Source organism: Melanerpes formicivorus, unplaced genomic scaffold (assembly GCF_026170545.1).
Source record: "Melanerpes formicivorus ecotype bairdi unplaced genomic scaffold, bMelFor1.0.p_v2 SCAF_3, whole genome shotgun sequence".
Lineage (NCBI taxonomy): Eukaryota > Metazoa > Chordata > Aves > Piciformes > Picidae > Melanerpes > Melanerpes formicivorus.
Window position 1 is genome coordinate 7,408,348 of NW_027142355.1, and position 17,460 is coordinate 7,425,807.

The 17,460-nt window shown below is 41.0% G+C and overlaps 1 protein-coding gene across 1 annotated transcript; it reads left to right on the forward strand.

Annotated features, from left to right (window-relative positions):
* The first annotated feature begins 11,347 nt into the window (after nucleotides 1-11,347).
* LOC137455189 (secreted frizzled-related protein 2-like) lies at nucleotides 11,348-16,366 on the forward strand. Its single transcript, XM_068165780.1, has 4 exons — nucleotides 11,348-12,479; nucleotides 13,012-13,181; nucleotides 14,105-14,197; nucleotides 15,010-16,366. The coding sequence occupies exons 1-4, from the start codon at nucleotides 12,178-12,180 to the stop codon at nucleotides 15,318-15,320; spliced, it is 876 nt and encodes a 291-aa protein (XP_068021881.1). The 5' UTR covers nucleotides 11,348-12,177; the 3' UTR covers nucleotides 15,321-16,366.
* Nucleotides 16,367-17,460: the final 1,094 nt, after the last annotated feature.

Consider the following 17,460-nt stretch of genomic DNA (forward strand, 5'->3'; position numbering starts at 1 on the left):
ATCCTGGGGGCAGGTTCTAGTCTGTAGAAGGAAATGTCTTGCTGTGTTTGCATGGTGCCTGCAGCAGCGAGGCTCTCACCTGAGTGACATTTGTGATACCAATGCAACTAAAGACTGACACGTGATCCAATTCAGTTTGATCTTAATGGGAAATTAATTATTGCTATAACAGTAATATTATCACAGGTTATAACTAAAATTATACTGCTTGGAAAACCATTTTGTTCAGTGAGGGCCTGGGCCAAGGAAGTGGGGGATTTTTAAGCCCTGTTTGTATATGCCATGCTTGTGCCCCCAAGTAGTACCACCTTGGCATGTGTCCAGCCATTGTGCTGTTCCTAGGAAACTCCCTGTGTTTCGGGGTTTCAGTTAAGTTTTCATTTCCTTTTTCTTAAAAATCTATAGTGTGCTACTGTAAGGAGAGAGATATAGACAGCTAAGAAGGGTAATGAGAGAAACAACTGAAGTTTTCTCTAAAGCAAACATCTCTCAAGGTCTAGACTACATTATAAAATAAAGGTCAGTTACAAGGAATCAGAATTTCTACTTAGGAAAACTCTTGAACCCTGATTGGAATAAGCAAGGATTTTTTTGTTAGAATTTGAACTTTTAAGAGTCACAAATGGAAGGATGACTGATGCACAGAAAAGGTCAGCTAGTCATGAAGCAGGGCAACTTTTTAAGAATATATTTGTATATTGATGAGGGAAGCACAACACTGAAAGAGCATCCTTCAGAAATGCAGGTTCACGTAGAAAAAAGTATGTTGCTCTATTTTGCTAGAAAAAGATGACCAAATCAGGCAAATGTTTGATGTTATTTCAATGATTACATTGAATATAAGGCATCTTCAGTAAGTATGTTAGCTAGTGTTCTTACTTCTGGATTTACAGGCAAAAATGTAGCAATGGGAAGATTCATCATAGTCCAAACAGTCTCCATCTGCCCATATCATGAATACCATCAATACAGTTTACCTTGGTGATTCAGAGTTCTTTATCTATTATGTCCTATCACATACATTTATGTTCTTTTTCTTCATGTAGTATCACCTTCATTGAGGGCAGAAACTAAATCTTCTCTAGGAATACTGAACTTAATGCCCAGCAAACTGCTCCAGGCATGGTTAATTTAGTAGCACAGACATGGCCACAGAGCCAAGAGTGCCTGGAAAATGGTACTCACCCCCTAACTGATGGGTGCATACAACCACAATCTCTTTGTGCTCTTGTCCTCCAGCCATAAAATAATAAAAATCAGCCTTGTGAAGGATTAGTTTAGGAGAGCATGATGGTGAGCTTTGCTGTGAAGGTTGTGAGAATATAGGGACTTCTCAGGATCTCAGGTAGTGATAGGACTAGGGGGAATGGAATGAAGCTGGAGGTGGGGAGATTCAGGCTGGATGTGAGGAAGAAGTTCTTCACAGTGAGAGTGGTGAAGACCTGGAATGGGTTGTCCAGGGAGGTGGTTGGGGTGCCATCCCTGGAGGTGTTTAAGACCAGGCTGGATGAGGCATTGGCCAGCCTGATCTAGTGTGGGGTGTCCCTGCCCATGGCAGGGGGGTTGCAACTAGATGATCCTTGTGGTCCCTTCCAACCCTGACTGATACTATGATGCTATCCCTGGGGGATCCCAGAGGTTTGGCTGACAGGGTTAGGCACCAACTCAGCCAGTGCAGCCAAGGGCAGCCCTTTCCCTGTGATGACCCTGGGGAGATGCTCCCAGACACTGCAGGGCCAACCCCTGGCCTGGGAACTGCTTCCAGGTGAGGCTCTCACCTTGTCACTGCCTGAGCTGCAGCTCACTACCGCCCCCAAGCTTTGTGCCCAGTCATGGGTCACATGGAGCCACCACCAGCCATGGGCTCATCTCCCAGCTTGGCCTGTACCCATCCCCAGAAAGGTGCCCCACATGCAAGGCTGGGGCTGTTCCCAGTTGCCTTTTCCTTTTGCCATGACCTAGAAATGGTTTATATTAAATTAGGGTCCAGTTGAAAAGATTTATTGGCAGTGCTCAAAATAAAATGGAAACAATATGTATTTTCCCTGCTCTTTGGCAATTCTATAAGTTGCTGAGAGTCTCCCATTTGTTATTAACAGAATTTTGACCAAGTAAATGTCATGACAACATCATTTGACCTACTGAAGTTTTTCACACGTGATGTGTTTGTGCAAAAGGTAGTGATGTGATACAAAGGAAAATACCTGCAAAACACCACAGATTTCCTTCTAAGAAATAAAAGACAACATAGAAGGATTTTTGAAGGTGTTACTAATATCTTAAATATTATATTAAAGAAAGGTAAAACAACAGAGTAAGAACAATGTGGATGCTGAGGCTGAGTCCTCCCTGCTGGCAGAGCAGGAGGACTAAGACATCAAGGATCCAAATATACTCCCAGTCTCATGTCAGACTTTAAACATGACTTCCCTTAACAGCTTCTAAACACTCCATTAACACTTTACATTCAGGTTGCCAAATTATTAGAATGGCTGTGAAATTATGACCAGATGTAAACAAGTTACTGTCTGGAGACTCTAAAACAAGTTCACTATAATTATAATTACTATAGCTACTCAGTATTGACATTTTAAGTCCCTAAAACAGTCCCTACATACTCTTTCTTTGATTTCTCAATGGATTTTAAAGCCTTTTGTGCTTTATGACTGGATTAGTGGATTTGATCACCTGGATAAGATCATTGTTATAAACTTACTGCATGTCTTCCAACTTTTGAATTGCTTTCTACAGCTACTCTTTGGCACCATTAAAGTACTTTAGGATACAAATAATTTATGTAAAGAGAAAACTCACTTTGCTCTGTAACCTCAAATCTAAGCAGTGGATAAGCAAGACGTCCTGTGAGAACATGCTCAGGAAAGGCTGAAGGGCCAAGCAGAGAGCGCTACTATGCTGCAGAGATTGACTTGCCTTAACATGGCAAAGAATATACCAGAGGATGCCTGAGGGCTCCCTTCGGATTAATGAATTCTTCTCTAATATGGTGATTTGGCATCACCAGCTGGTCCATGCATCCTTAATGATCAGTTAGTAGGTTAAAGAAGATCTGGGCATGTCAGTAAAGCTGGTTATGAAGAGCCTGAAACAGAAACGGTCCATTCCTCTTGGAAAGGTGAAAAATGAAGATTTTGAAGTAGGCAGAATCTAAAGCAGTAATTCCCTCATTTTTCTGTATTAGCTTTATCTACTCAAGAAATGCTCTTACCAAATAAATCAAATGTCACTAGTCCTAAAATTAAAAAAGTAACTAAGTGAATGTTTTCATGCCTGTGGGCACAGATCCAAGCTAGCTTCTCTCACTGGAGTGCAGGCAATGGAGTGTGTGTGTGTAAGGACTTGAGTAAGCACAGGGATAGAGGTTGTTCTCTTTAAAGCTAAGCATATGCACCTGCAGCATCACTTTCTGGGGCCAGTCAGCTGGGCAGGGCACAGTACCTTCCATAACAAATCCTTTTTTAGTATCATGATCTCAAACCAAGCATTTTTATATAATCTACTGAGAGTAATTTACCAAAAGGAGTGGAAATGGATGGCCTGTTTTTCCTGGCCACTGTTGTCAGTCTTTCTTACACATGCCATGAGAACTGCACTGACATCAATAGGATGCTTTATAGCACTCAGCATAAGCAAAACAGGCAGAATCTTTGCTTTCAGAAAATAGGGACCTTGACAGGCTGGACAGATGGGCAGAGTCCAACGGCATGAGATTGAACACATCCAGGTGCCAGATTCTGCACATTGGCCACAACAACCCCATGCAGAGCTACAGGCTGGGGTCAGAGTGGCTGGAGAGTGGCCAGGTATAGAGGGACCTGGGGGTGCTGGTTGATGGTAGGCTGAACATGAGCCTGCAGTGTGCCCAGGCAGCCAAGAGGGCCAATGGCATCCTGGCCTGCATCAAGAACAGTGTGGCCAGCAGGAGCAGGGAGGTCATTCTGCCCCTGTACACTGCACTGGTTAGGTCGCACCTTGAGTCCTGTGTCCAGTTCTGGGCCCCTTAGTTTAGGAAGGATGTTGACTTGCTGGAACGAGTCCAGAGAAGGACAACAAAGTTGGTGAGGGGTTTGGAACACAAGCCCTGTGAGGAGAGACTGAGGGAGCTGGGGTTGCTTAGCCTGGAGAAGAGGAGTCTCAGGGGTGACCTTATTGCTCTCTACAACTACCTGAAGGGAGGTTGTAGACAGGCAGATGAGGCTCTGGCCATCCTTATCTAGTGTGGGGTGTCCCTGCCCATGGCAGGGGGGTAGGAACTAGATGATCCTTGTGGTCCCTTCCAACCCTGACTGATACTATGATACTCAGCATAAGTGTGGATGGGAGCCAATTGTTACAATTTAAAAAAGAGATAAAAAAGGCAAGAAGAAAGGAATAAATACAGAGTATTTACTTACACAGCCAGGTACTCAGGTTACACTCTCTGGATGCATTTTCTAAAAATATTTTTCTTTCTCAGCAAATAAAAAATATCTCCTGTCCTAGGACATTTAACAGCAGTAATGCTGTAGTAGAGATGCAGATTTAACACAACCAGGTTTATAGGGAGTGGTGATAGCTTTTATCAGACAGACTTTACCAGCAGACAAAAGCTAAGAAGCTTTTTTTAAGCTGTCAGGAAATATGCTCCTTTTAAGGTCTGGAACTAGAGCTGCAATCACAAACCTTTTGTCTCTGGATGCTCCATAGTCTTATTTCAAAATACCTTCCCCTCTAAACTATTTGCTCCTTTATGGTTTCCAAAATGAAAAGAGTCTCCTGTGGATACAGTTATCAATCTTTGGTCACTGCAACCAGCATGAAAACTTCAATGCTATTTAGAGAATGAAAATGGTTCCTAAGACACAAAAAAAATCAGCCTCACCTGGTTAACCTTAAATTTAATTATCTCTGTGGTTCTGCCTGCCTGAGCTTCATAAACAAATTAGTAGTAAACCACAGTTTTCAAGATCATTTAGGTACTGATTTATTTGGAGACATTTCTAAAGGATTGCCCTATAATTTTTTTGCTATTTATTCAGCTCCTGCTGTCATATAGCTATTTAGGATGCATTTATCTCCATTTCATGTCCTGTTAGCACCCCTGGAAGAAAAAGATTGCCCTGGGATGAAGGTAAAGGTTGTGAAAGCCAAACGACGTAACATTTCACAAGCAGGCCATGCATGGTCTGCATCCAGATTAACAAATTGGTGCTGGAGTCAGAGATCCTCTAATCATGGCCTGCAGGCTGAAGGCCTCTGCTCAGGTATTTAAATCCAAATAGAGTTTAATAATTAGGGTGGAGACTTCTTTATCAGTGAACTTTTCCTCAAGATAGGGTAATAGAAACCGAATGTCTTTGATCTAAATAAAGGCAATGTGTGACACAAGCCACAGTGAAAAGGAAGGAACCTGCTATCTGAACTTTGAGAGTATGAAGATCCAAAGAAAGAAAAAATGTACTTTCTTCTCCATCACTTTTAAAGCATATTGCATCTATGCTATCTGTTCAAAGACTGTTTTGGGTTTGTTTTGTTTAACTGAATTACAATTGAATTGCAAATGAATTACAATTGAAGCACTAGTACAGGCTGGGTGAGGAGTGAATTGAGAGCAGTCTCAAGGGGAAGGACATGGGGGTGTCAGCTAATGAAAAACTCAACATGAGCCAGAAATGTGTGCTTGCAGCCCAGAAGGCTAACGGTGTCCTGGGCTGCCTCAAAAGAAGTGTGACCAGCAGGACAAGGGAGGTGATTCTCCCCCTCTACTCTGTTCTCATGAGACCCCACGTGGAGTACTGTGTCCAGTTCTGATGCCCCCACCATAAGAAGGACATCAAATTGCTGGAGTGGGTCCAGTGGGGGGGTCATGAAGATGATCAGAGGGCTGGAGGACCTGCCCTATGGTAAGGGATAGAAGAGCTGTGGCTGTTCAGCCTGGACAAAAGAAAGCTATGGGGAGGCCTTACAGTTCCTGAAAGTGGCCTACAAGAAAGCTGTAGAGGGAGTTTTTGCAAGAGCTTGTTGTGATAGGATGAGAGGGAATGGATTGAAGCTTGAAGAGGGTAGATTTAGACTAGGCATTAGAAATGCTTTACAATAACGGTGGTGAGATAATGGAGCAGGTTGGCCAGGGAGGTTGTGGATGCCCCCTCCCTTGGGGTATTCAAGGCCAGATTGGATGGGGCCTTGAGCAACCTAGTCTAGTGGAAGGTGTCCCTGCCCATGGCCATGGAGGTTGGAACTAGAGGTCTAGGCTCTTTGAGGTCTCTTTCCACCCAAATGATTCTATGCACCTATGAATTCCTTCCATTAGCAAGGGATTGAAAATCTGTCGTGAATACCAGTGGGGCTGTCCTGCAAAACAGAGGAGTGAGGATGCAGCAGCTGAATTGACTTGGGCCTGCTGTGGGAATTGCTATGACAGTATGAGTACTCTTGATAGGAACAGTTGCTGAGCCTTTGCAGATTTGAAGGGCCTGGCATCACAGTGTTGTGAGAAGACACTATGTAACCCCACTAGGACTTATATAAAAGGCTTTAGTCAATGCATAAGATGCCAAAACTACTTACTTTTACATAGTTGTTTTACTAGATATCTTCTGGGATGGACAAGTAGACTTACTATTTACAGTGGTACCACACTATAGGACAACAAGGTTTGATTCTAAAAGCAGAAAGTAGGTCAGTGACAGCTGTCATAGCAAATGTGTCTTTTGGTAGAGTAGGAAGGTGAATTAAAGGCTCTAAAGGGCTGTCTTTTGTGGTAAACCTTCTTCAGGTATGTGTAAGGAAATACCTAAAATGGGGAGAGAGAAAATAAGTAGAGACTGTTCAGACTTTCAGCAAGTATCTCCCCTGCTTTGATCACAGAGGGCAAGTAACAGAAGAGACAACTACTTACACAGCACTCAACATTTATATACCATGCACCTATGAATGGGAACATATATTTGTGAAGCAGTCACTCTCTTAAGTGATTTGTAATTGCCACAATTAAAAACATTTGCTCTTTTCTGTGAGTTCCAAAGCAGTATTTTGAATATTAACTCTGTCCATACACACACACCTGAGTTTAGGACACAGCTCTTTGTTTTAGTTAAACCACACCAGTTTTAGTATGCACATATGCCCTTGAATGAAAGCATTTGTAAATGTTTTTAGGAAAAAAATCAATGTATTTCTAAAAATATTCTGACATACAAAAATAAAGACTAGGATTTGTCCAGAAAATATTTTTCTTTTTGAAATTTTAAAACCAACACTGAGCCACAGCTTGGAGAGAAATTTATGACAACAACAAAAACAAACAAATGAAACAAAGCAAACAAAAACCCCAAACATGACCAGAAACTGAATTTCCTGTCTAGGATGTATCTCTGACTATTTTTTGACAAATCTTTGTTTACAAACATATTTGCAACAGGAACACTTTTTTCATTATCTACGTTTAAATACATTTGCAATGCCTGGAAAGAGATCACATTTTACCATCATTACTCAAGGAAGGAGTATGCTAATGCCACAGGGAATTTTGCTTGAGATGTATTTGCTTAGAGAATATTTGCCCATAACATCTGATTCAGATATTTGAATCACATTTTATTTATTTGTGAAGCCTTACAGACACTATTTAATTTTGCTTATTCAGCAAGGCATTTAGGCTGAAGTTTGACTTTCAAACAGATGCTTCAGGTTCACTGACTCCTGCAGTGTTAAAGGAAAGTGTGCCTGGCCTGCCTTGGCTGTTACAGGATCAGATGCTGAGGGCCCTTCCTCTGACTAGCTAGGGGACATAGAATTAGATGCAAAATGCCATCAAGGGACTTAAAAGGGATGGACTCCAGGCATGCTGGAGTCAGTGGAGCGCTCACCCACAGTTTTACTTGCTTAACTGATAGAGCTATCTCCAGTGACAGCCAGAAGCCAGACATAATTTTGAAGACTTAATGTTTCTCTCTTATCTTGATGATCAGGAGCTGGCTACAGGCCACAGACAAAGAATTGACAAGATGACCCTGTTTACTTTCTCAATGGACTAAAAATAGTTGGTATGTGCTTGCTGTTTACTTGTAGCCCAAACAGCTGTTGTTCTGCCTTCCTATGAAACAGTCTTGAGATGATTTTTACTCTTGCTTGTTCACAAAGGGGTTTGGAAACAATTTGTGGCACTCTCTGCTTCTCCTTGCTTTTATTTTACTTGCAATTGCTTGCACAAATGCGTAAGAGTGGACTCAGATACAATAGAAGTTTGATAGAAGGAAAACCAGCATCTGCCCAGCTGCCAAAAGACTGCAAAAACTGTTTAAGTCTAAAAGAACCATTTGTCAAATGGCCCTTGTTCCACAAAATCAAACCAGAGCAAAACTAAATTGAAACCCAGTGAAACTGACTAAAAACTAAAAAGCAAAATAAGCAGGATTAGTCAAACCAGCTAACCAATACAAACCTTAAAAAAACCCCAAACAACAAAACAACCAACTAAGAAGTTTAATTTTGTTTTTACCTAGGGAAAACCAGGCTACAACTACTGGCTTTCTGTAGAAGGTGCTTATCTGGTACATGATGAATAGTGTTAAAAGCTGTATTCAGACAGACTGTGTTTAGCTCAGATTTGAAAGCTGTCATTCAGTATTTGCTTACCCACAGAGCAAAACCAAGCCTGCTGTGCTGCTTAGGACTGAAAAGCAAAATTCCACTTCCTTAGCGATAATCATTCCAGTACTGCTCTTCTCGTTCCAGCTACATTGAAAGCAAACTACTTCACACAGCATTTAATCAGTATAGTGTTCACTAAAAGGGCCTGCCATGGGGTATGGCCTAAATGAAGTTTTGAGAGTCTGCTGCTAGTAAGTTAACACAAGATTTCAGGTCTTCCCCTAACATCTCTTCATGTGGCTTGTCCTGCTCCTCAGTGAACAAAATACTGCTGCGCAGCAGACCCCAAATCCAAATAGGTCAATGAATATTCTAACTGCAAAGCTCAGAGTTATTAGCCAGTAGCTGGTTAGTAGGTTACATAATCATATGTGTTTTTCCCATCCTTGACTTAGCTGCTCTACTTAGGAAATGCTATGTTCTCATACAGTAATTGTGCCCTTAGGTGATACTGTTGTCATCTGTGTAGGTATTTACATGCCTACTCCCACCGTTGTAGTATCTGAATGTTTCATATTCAAACCTTTTTAACTTCCAACATCCCTGCCTCCCAGTACCGTTAAACAGGACAGTCAACGTGCAAGAGAACCACACAGGGAGATTAAATCTTCAGCAGTCAGAAACTAAGTTTGGGACAATTAAAAGATCATCTTTTACTAATAAAAAACAACTTTCCTCTCATTTAATCAAGTGACAGTAATAAGGACAGAGCTCAAGCATGCCAGGGCAGTGAGCCTTTAACAATTTGCATTACAGATTTTTTAAAAGAAATACAGTATTTCTATTCCTAAAAAATTAAAGCAGTGCTAAAGCCATTGTGACAGACAAATTAATGAGCCTTTTCAAAACCATCTATGACTCTTCCTCAGTTGTATTACAGATAGCATATGTGGCCTATTTTTTTGTTTGTTTTTCATAAAGCAAAGGAAATGTTATGAAATAAACCCTGCCCCACAGAGTGAGGACATTGGTCCAGCAAAGCTGTCATCAGAATGAGGACCACAGCCTTCTTTGGCAACTCAGGAGACACAGTTACAAGCTTTGATCCTTGTCTGTGAGGCTTGCGTCTCTGCAATTTGACTCCAGATAAAAATGACTCCAGACAAATATTGCAACAAATGTTTAGATTAAACTCCCAAATCCCTACATCTGCTAGCTTGTTCTCAAACCCCTACTTTCTTTGATGAAAAATTCACTCCCATTTCTTACTGGGTCTGATGGGTGGGTCCTCGTTAATCTCTGTCTGTCTCCCTGGTTAACAGAGGAGACGACACAGAGGTGGGCAGGCAGGGAGCCTCCAGCCGCTGTTCCTGTTATCAGGATCCATCAGCAGGTGGCTGTTACTCATATCCAGGAACCATAAATACAGACCATGGCTAAGGGAACAACCACACAGCTTTCTTCAGAAGTCTCAAAGAGCTGGACTTCAGATTTCAAGACAGAAATGTCTCTAAAACCTCAGTTCTTACAATTTATCCTGCCTGCTCAAAATATTTGTAGACACTGCCATTCCTATGATAGTTTGCTAAATTAATTTTTTTTTCATTTTAGACTGTCTTTTTTCAAGCAACCCCTACACACATATATATCACTACAATTAGAAATACTGTGCCCATGCAATCTGTGAGAGTGCACAAGAGCCTGGTGATACTTGGAAGCCATTCAGAGAGGCTGTGTAGTTGGGTTTGGTGTGAGGGTTTGTCCTCTCCCTGTGCTGAGTAACTTTGTGCTATTATGCTGTTGCAAAACAGTAGCAACAGCAGGTATGTGAAGTGTGGCCCCACCAGGGATACCTGCATAAATTTACCAAGAATGGGACTTTTACTGAGTTTTAATAAGGCTCTTCAACTTCTTATGGAATACACGGACCACCTGGCAAAGGGAGACTACCATCAGGCCTTAATCAGCCTGGCTGGGTATTCATTTTTCTGCTTTAATGTGATGTAACAGATACAGAGAACCCATATTTATTGGAAAAAACATAGAGCTGGCAAAAACCCAGGAAAATGTCTCTAGTTCCTGGAACCACGCATGATGTCATTCTTTTCTGAGTTGCTTAAACAGATACTGTAATTTTCCCAGTCACTTGAAGTAAAGAAGACAGGTGAGGAATCAATGGGAGTTTGTCATTGGTTTCAAGACACTAGGAGTAATAATCTAACATTTAGGAATAAACAAATAAATCATATGTAGCACTTTGCCTAAGTGTGCTGCATCCAGGTAAAAGCATGAAAACCTTCTGTTTCTGAAAAATATAGTTCAATCGAGCATCAGTAATGCTTGATGATGCACTATTATGAACATGGTCATTTTAGCCTAGAATCGAGACAGATATTTTACACCTACTTCACCTACTTATTATTAAGATCTAAACATTTCTGCTAGTACAAAATGTAATATGAACTGGGGAGGAAAAAAGCCCAACACCTATAACTATTTGGAAAAATGTTTTAATCAAACCAGAAATTTCCACAAATTAAGTAATAATCTGACTTTTCCTATTCTTAATAGGTAAGCTACACAGACCCTCTGTGACCTTAACTGATTCCTTGACTTCTCTATAGCGAAGAGCTGTTCATCAGGACTATACTAATAATGTACTCAGTAATGCTGTTATCTTAAGAAATGTTATACTAATGTAATTACAATTTATTAATAAATAGGTGAAACACTGCATTGTTTGAGCAATCTTAAATGTAGCCCAGTTGATTTGAAATAATAAAAATGTTTCTTCAGATGTGTAACTGCCTTTTCGCTCTGAATAAATACTGATAGCCAAAACCAGTCCTACAATATTAAATCCACCACTGAACTTGAATAAATGAAAGATGCAAGTTCTGTAGCCATCTGAGATGAACATAATCCAATCAGGAAAACTATTCTGTATTTTCAGGTACCTATTAAAACTAATAGCAGTTAGGACCTCTAGCATGTCACAGCATAGGCTTCTAAATTTCCAGACAAAATACTTGGTTAATAGTAGGAGGCTGTCAGTTTTATAGCTCTTGAACAAAGAAAGTAGCTCTTCTACATTGTAAAACAGTGGAAGAGACAGGCAATTAGCACAAGCAAAACATTTTCACTTGATAAGTCAATCTGGGCTGTTTTTTCTGCCCTGTCAGCAGTGTCTGAAAACAAAGGAGACACAGCAGTCCCAGGAGACAGCTTGTCTGCCCAGCCGTTTTTCTGGGCGATCTCTTAATTTGTTTTAGAAAGCACATAACAAACCTTCTAGGTGTCAAAATTTAATATGCCACATAGCATGCTGCAGCAACTGACACCCTGGGTCATGTGAAAGGCTATACCACATTGGTGTCTTTAGGGAACATACTTCTATGCTTTGTATCCACCCCCTTGGTTATCACAACAATCCCTTGAATAGGCAATAAGACCTGGTCTTGTCTCAAGTGATTTGATAAGCAGTTGATAACCAACAGTTCATTAAGCTCTTGGGATATATAAGCCACAAGGTTTTGAGCATGCCTCTGTAGTCAGAGGATTTTACAGATCCCAGCTCAGCAGCCCATGAGTCACTGGAAGATGTTCTTGACTGCAAAAATTCTTTGTTTTGCTGTGAGTGGTTTCCTGAGAGTGGCAATAGGCTTTGACATCGGATTATCCACTAAATGTGTGGTGATACCCAAGGAGATGGACATGTGCCACAAGATTGGATACTCTGAAATGAGACTTCCCAACCTGATGGGACACACAAGCATGGCAGAGGTTATCCTAAAATCCACCACCTGGCAGCGCCTTGTGCACACAGACTGTCACCCCCATGTGAGGACATTCTTGTGCTCCTTGTTTGCACCCATCTGTTTAGATACGTAAGTACCACAGGTTGGCATGACCTCCAGCCTTTATTTGGCAGAATAGGGATCAAATAAATGGCATGTTTATTGCAATCTAAAGGTGATCTCCACTTTTTCTGAAATAATTGTTAACTTTTTTGGTACTTATGAGAAAGAGAGATACTGAAAATGTAAACTTTATTTTACTTTGGGAAAATGAATGCTGCTGTCGAAACATATCAGGTTTTATTTTGTTACAATTGAAATTTAATGCTCTTTAATTTATGGTGGGATCACCTATTGTGAGTAGGATCAGGCTGATGCTGAAATTTTTCTCAGGTTGTAAAAAAAGCATTTAAAAAATTGTCACTTAATTTTGTAAACTAGTCCCAGTCCATATGTGGACCACTTGCATCGTTTGGACAGCTGCCACTTCTGGAATTATATTATTATTGAAGGATGTTAAATATCAGTGAAGATGGCATGCTTTGCAGAGAAATCACAGTTGCGAGAGTTTCTGTTATCACTGAGTTTAACTGGTTCAGTCTGGTATTTCCTCTGGCAACAGGTTTATCCATCCCTGTAGGAGCATGTGTGTTGCTGTCCGTGACAGCTGCGCTCCCATGCTCGCCTGCCATGGACACTCCTGGCCTGATGGTCTGGACTGCAATCGATTCCCTGCAGATGAGGACATGTGCCTGGCATCTCTTACAGAGGAATATAAATACTTGCACAAAGGTAGCTGGAAAATGGCAGAAGGGAGGGTGGTCGTACTCTGTGTTCCTGGGAATCAAGGAGATACAAGGAAGTTTCCAGCCAGTTTGCATAAATGGAGTCATATCTGTCTGTACTGCTTCACCCTGTTTGTGCAGATGGCAGGGGAAAGTGATAATACTTGCAGTGTAAAATGCAGCAGGTATTAACTACTTTAAAGCAGTATCACTTAAAAAAAAAAAAAGTGATTATCACCCTTTATCACCCTGCACAGCTATGGATAGTATCATACCCACAACAGTACACTGTGGTTGGTCTATTTTGAGGTCTCTTTATGGGCATATCAATGGACCTTATCATGGATAAATGTGTATACAATGAATTGGTTCTCAGATCAGCTTAGAAAAGTTGGGACAACTTATTACCTGATTTTCCTTAGTGAAGCACAAGTTATCATGACATTAATGTTCAAATCCTCAAATGCACTCAGGTTTATTAACTTCTGCAGAAAAAAAGTAGGGATCAGTTGCTTCTAGCATACTCAAATTCATGTGTTCACAGTCCTAGCACAGCTTCAGCCAGAGTCACTGACAGAATTGGCCACCTAACCTCTTTCCCACCCATCATATCTATGTGAAAAATAATACTGTATTTGATGAAGATAATTGCATTTGTCAGTCTGAACAAGAACTGAATGCTCAGAGAAAATGACACTCCTGTACTGTGGTGGGTTGAAATTTCCCTCCCTACAGCCCCCCTGCCCCTCAACATTAAAACTACCTAGCCATGTTTTCAGAGGTGTGTGTAGGCTTTCTACATTATCACTGCCCAATTGTGTGTTTTCTGTCATCTCTGTGGTTAAACAGTGGGTTCTCAGCTTTGACAGCAGAAACCCAAACCCAAAAGATTCTAAATGATAATGATGAGGTTTTGTAATTTCTTACCAGTCCTGCCAAAACCTGCTTGCCAGGCCTGCCCAGCAGTGGAGGAATTCCCTCCGCACAAAAGAATTCTAGAAGTTTTCTGTGACAGTAACTTTGGTAAGTTCTTGCTAATACAGCTGCCATTAAAGAGACTAACAGCTCTTCTTCTAAAATGCTTTAAAATTGGGATTACAATGAGTGACAGTTTCTGATGGGATTTCAGAGGATTAGGAGTTTGGCTGCTGATAACTTTTGGTTGTTTTGCAGAATATATTCTCTCTAACCAAAATATAAGGAGGATTTATTTTGCAGGAAAGGATTGCTCTTTTATAGTTTGCTACATTGTAGTACAACATGTTTTAAAGAAAATACTTCTGGCAAAAGCAGCCAAATAAGCAGGTTTGCCTTTTATTAGTGGTTAAACCCAAAGTAAGTTTTTGGTGTTTTACCAGTGAACAGCATATCCTTGTTACTTGCATGCATGAGGGTTTGTGCTATACAACTTACTGAAAAGGAGACTCAGAAAATTTTATCAGTTAAATAAATTCTTACCTTCTGTTGTCTTATTGGAGTGACAGGAAATACTTTAAAATTTGTCCTAGAAATGTCCTGTAAAAACCTTTGCTGTCAGTGCAGAGCTCTCAGTAATTTTGGCTGGCTTTAAATCAAATGGTATAGAAAATTTCTTGCTAAAAGAATGTTGGTGGAGTCAAGTGGGGTAGGTAGATGCCTATAATGAAAAGGGAGTATCTAAAAGGGTGGTCTTCAAGTATTACTGGCTATTTCTTCTGAGAAGTTCCTAACATGGACTCTATTAACATAAATTATGACAGCATTTTAAAGGAATCATCCTGCTTTTATTGGTAATGTTTCTTTCTGCATTTAGGTAGATGGAGTAACTTATATCTTTCCCCCTTTTTCCCCCTTAGCAGTGAAAGTAAAGCTGTCCAAGAAAAGAACAGCATTTGGTGAGCAAGAGTATAACATTGAATGTCAAGTAGAATTCATTACCCAGGGGTCACTCTTGCCTCATGAAACTCAGAGTATGATACAACAGTGGCTGCTTGTCAATGAAAACTGTACACAGAGGATGACTCCAACCCATCGTCCCATGGTGTACCTCCTTGTGGGCAATATTGAAGAAGGCATCATTTTAGTAAACCAGGTTTACCGTTGGCAGAGGAAGGACTCTCAGCTGACTTTGGCCACTCAGAAGTGGAGATATCATAAATGTTTGTAACTATTTATCATATTACTTGTAAAAAGATTATTATACTTCTTAGGCCCAATCTATGTTGTAAATAACAATGTATTATAAGTGGAATGTAAAGTCTTAATTTCCTTTTAAATTGTATTATAAGCTGAACTTAAACCACAGGCCTCCCCTCTGCAGTGTTACAGCTATTCAGATCAAGTTTGAACTTGGCCGACCATGTATAAATGTTTCTTTGAGTTACTGAAAAAACCCTGACATTTCTAGTGTGTGCAAAAGCTGGCATAAAACAGTGTTAAGCTGGCTGACTACTTTTAATTTATTTCTCTATACTATCCACCCTGCCATTACCTAAAATTTCCCTTGCTTAATGATTCATTAATCTGTCTCATTTTCTCCTATTAGGGTACTTTGAAAGAAGGCAGCCCTCTGCTGGTCACTTTTGCCAGCATCACAGTGTCATAAATATAAATAAGTAACTGTAGGCATGATATGATTTGCACCAGCTACAAGATCTCAGTGTAACAACTGAGAGCATAGGCTAAAGGCAATTTAAAAAACTTTTTATTCTTGCATGACCATACATAATATGATTCAACTGGAATCTAAATCAGGTTCCTACTACTGAAAGATTCTTTTTAATTTCCAGAGACATTACAAAAGTCAAAGTATAAATGTTACCAGTTGTCTAGGTGGTCTGCATGGAGCTAATGGAGTGATAATATTACAGAAATGTGCAATATTACTGTGGCCACATGATCATCATCCTCGCTGTGTGATATATTGACACTTAAGATCTCATGAAGATGGACAGAAATTGACTTTAGTTTTATAAACATGTATAATAGACACAACAAAAATTAATTTATAATACATAAATTTGAAGCTACTTCAGTAATACAATGTCTATTATGGTCATATTTTCTTGAAACAAGAATAGGAAAAGTTTATGGTCAGCAGCATTCTAAAATGCTGCTGTAATGGTCTGGGTTCTCACTATGTTCCCCTGAAGTGCAGGTTTGTATGCATGCTCCTGATGACACCTGCTCCATCACTTCCTAACTTGAACTGGAAGACCAGCAGAAGCTGGGAGGGGTGGGGAGTGGGGGGTGTGGAATTGAGTATTGAGTGTATATTGTGTAATAAAATCACTGCTCAGGAAAACATAGGCTGTTCAGAAAGTCAGTTCTTTCGATCTTGCTGAGTCACAGAATCACAGAATCAACAAGGTTGGAAAAGATATCAGAGATCATCAAGTACAACCTATCACCCAACACCTCATGATTAACTAAACCACAGCTTCAAGAGCCCCATCCAATCCTTTTTTGAACACCTCCAGGGATGGTGACTCCACCACCTCCCTGGGCAGCCCATTCAAATGGCCAGTTACTCTCTCTGAAGAATTTTCTCCTCACCTCGAGCCTAAACTTCCCCTGGTGAAGCCTGAGACTGTCCTCTTGTTCTGGCACTGGTTGCCTGGGAGAAAAGACCAACCCCCACCTAGTTACAGCCTCCTTTCAGGTACCTGTGGAGAGCAATAAGGTCTCCCCTGAGCCTCCTCTTCTTCAGGCTAAACAACCCCAGCTCCCTCAACCTCTCCTCATAGGGCTTATGAGGCCTCTCACCAACATTGTTGCCCTTCTCTGGACATGTTCAAGTATCTCAATGTCCTTCTTAAATTGAGGAGCCCAGAACTGGACACAGTACTCAAGGTGTGGCCTAAACAGTGCTGAGTACAGGGGCAGAATGATTTCCCTGCTCCTGATGGCCACACTATTCCTCTTGCAGGCCAGGATGCCCTTGGCCTTCTTGGACACCTGGGCACACTTCTAGCTCATGTTCAGCTGGCTGCCCACTAGTACCCCCATGTCCCTTTCAGCCTGGCTGCTCTCCAGCCACTCCAACCCCAGCCTATAGTGCTGCACTTAGAATAAACCTTTATTTAGAATAAACCAAACCAGGTTGGAAGAGACCTTCAAGATCATCGCGTCCAACCCATCAACCAATCCAACCCACCCAAACAGCTAACCCATGGCACCAAGCACCCCATCAAGTCTCCTCCTGAACACCTCCAATGACGGCGACTCCACCACCTCCTTGGGCAGTCCATTCCAATGGGCAATCACTCTCTCTGTATAGAACTTCTTCCTAACATCCAACCTGAACC

What these genes read in the sequence shown, in the direction of transcription:
- LOC137455189 (XM_068165780.1), top strand. Translation starts at nt 12,178, where the DNA reads ATGAGTCACTGGAAGATGTTCTTGACTGCAAAAATTCTTTGTTTTGCT. An exon ending in GCACCCATCTGTTTAGATAC is followed by an intron (nt 12,480 to 13,011) that starts GTAAGTACCACA and finishes CTCTGGCAACAG; the next exon opens with GTTTATCCATCCCTGTAGGA. An exon ending in TTTCTGTGACAGTAACTTTG is followed by an intron (nt 14,198 to 15,009) that starts GTAAGTTCTTGC and finishes TTTCCCCCTTAG; the next exon opens with CAGTGAAAGTAAAGCTGTCC.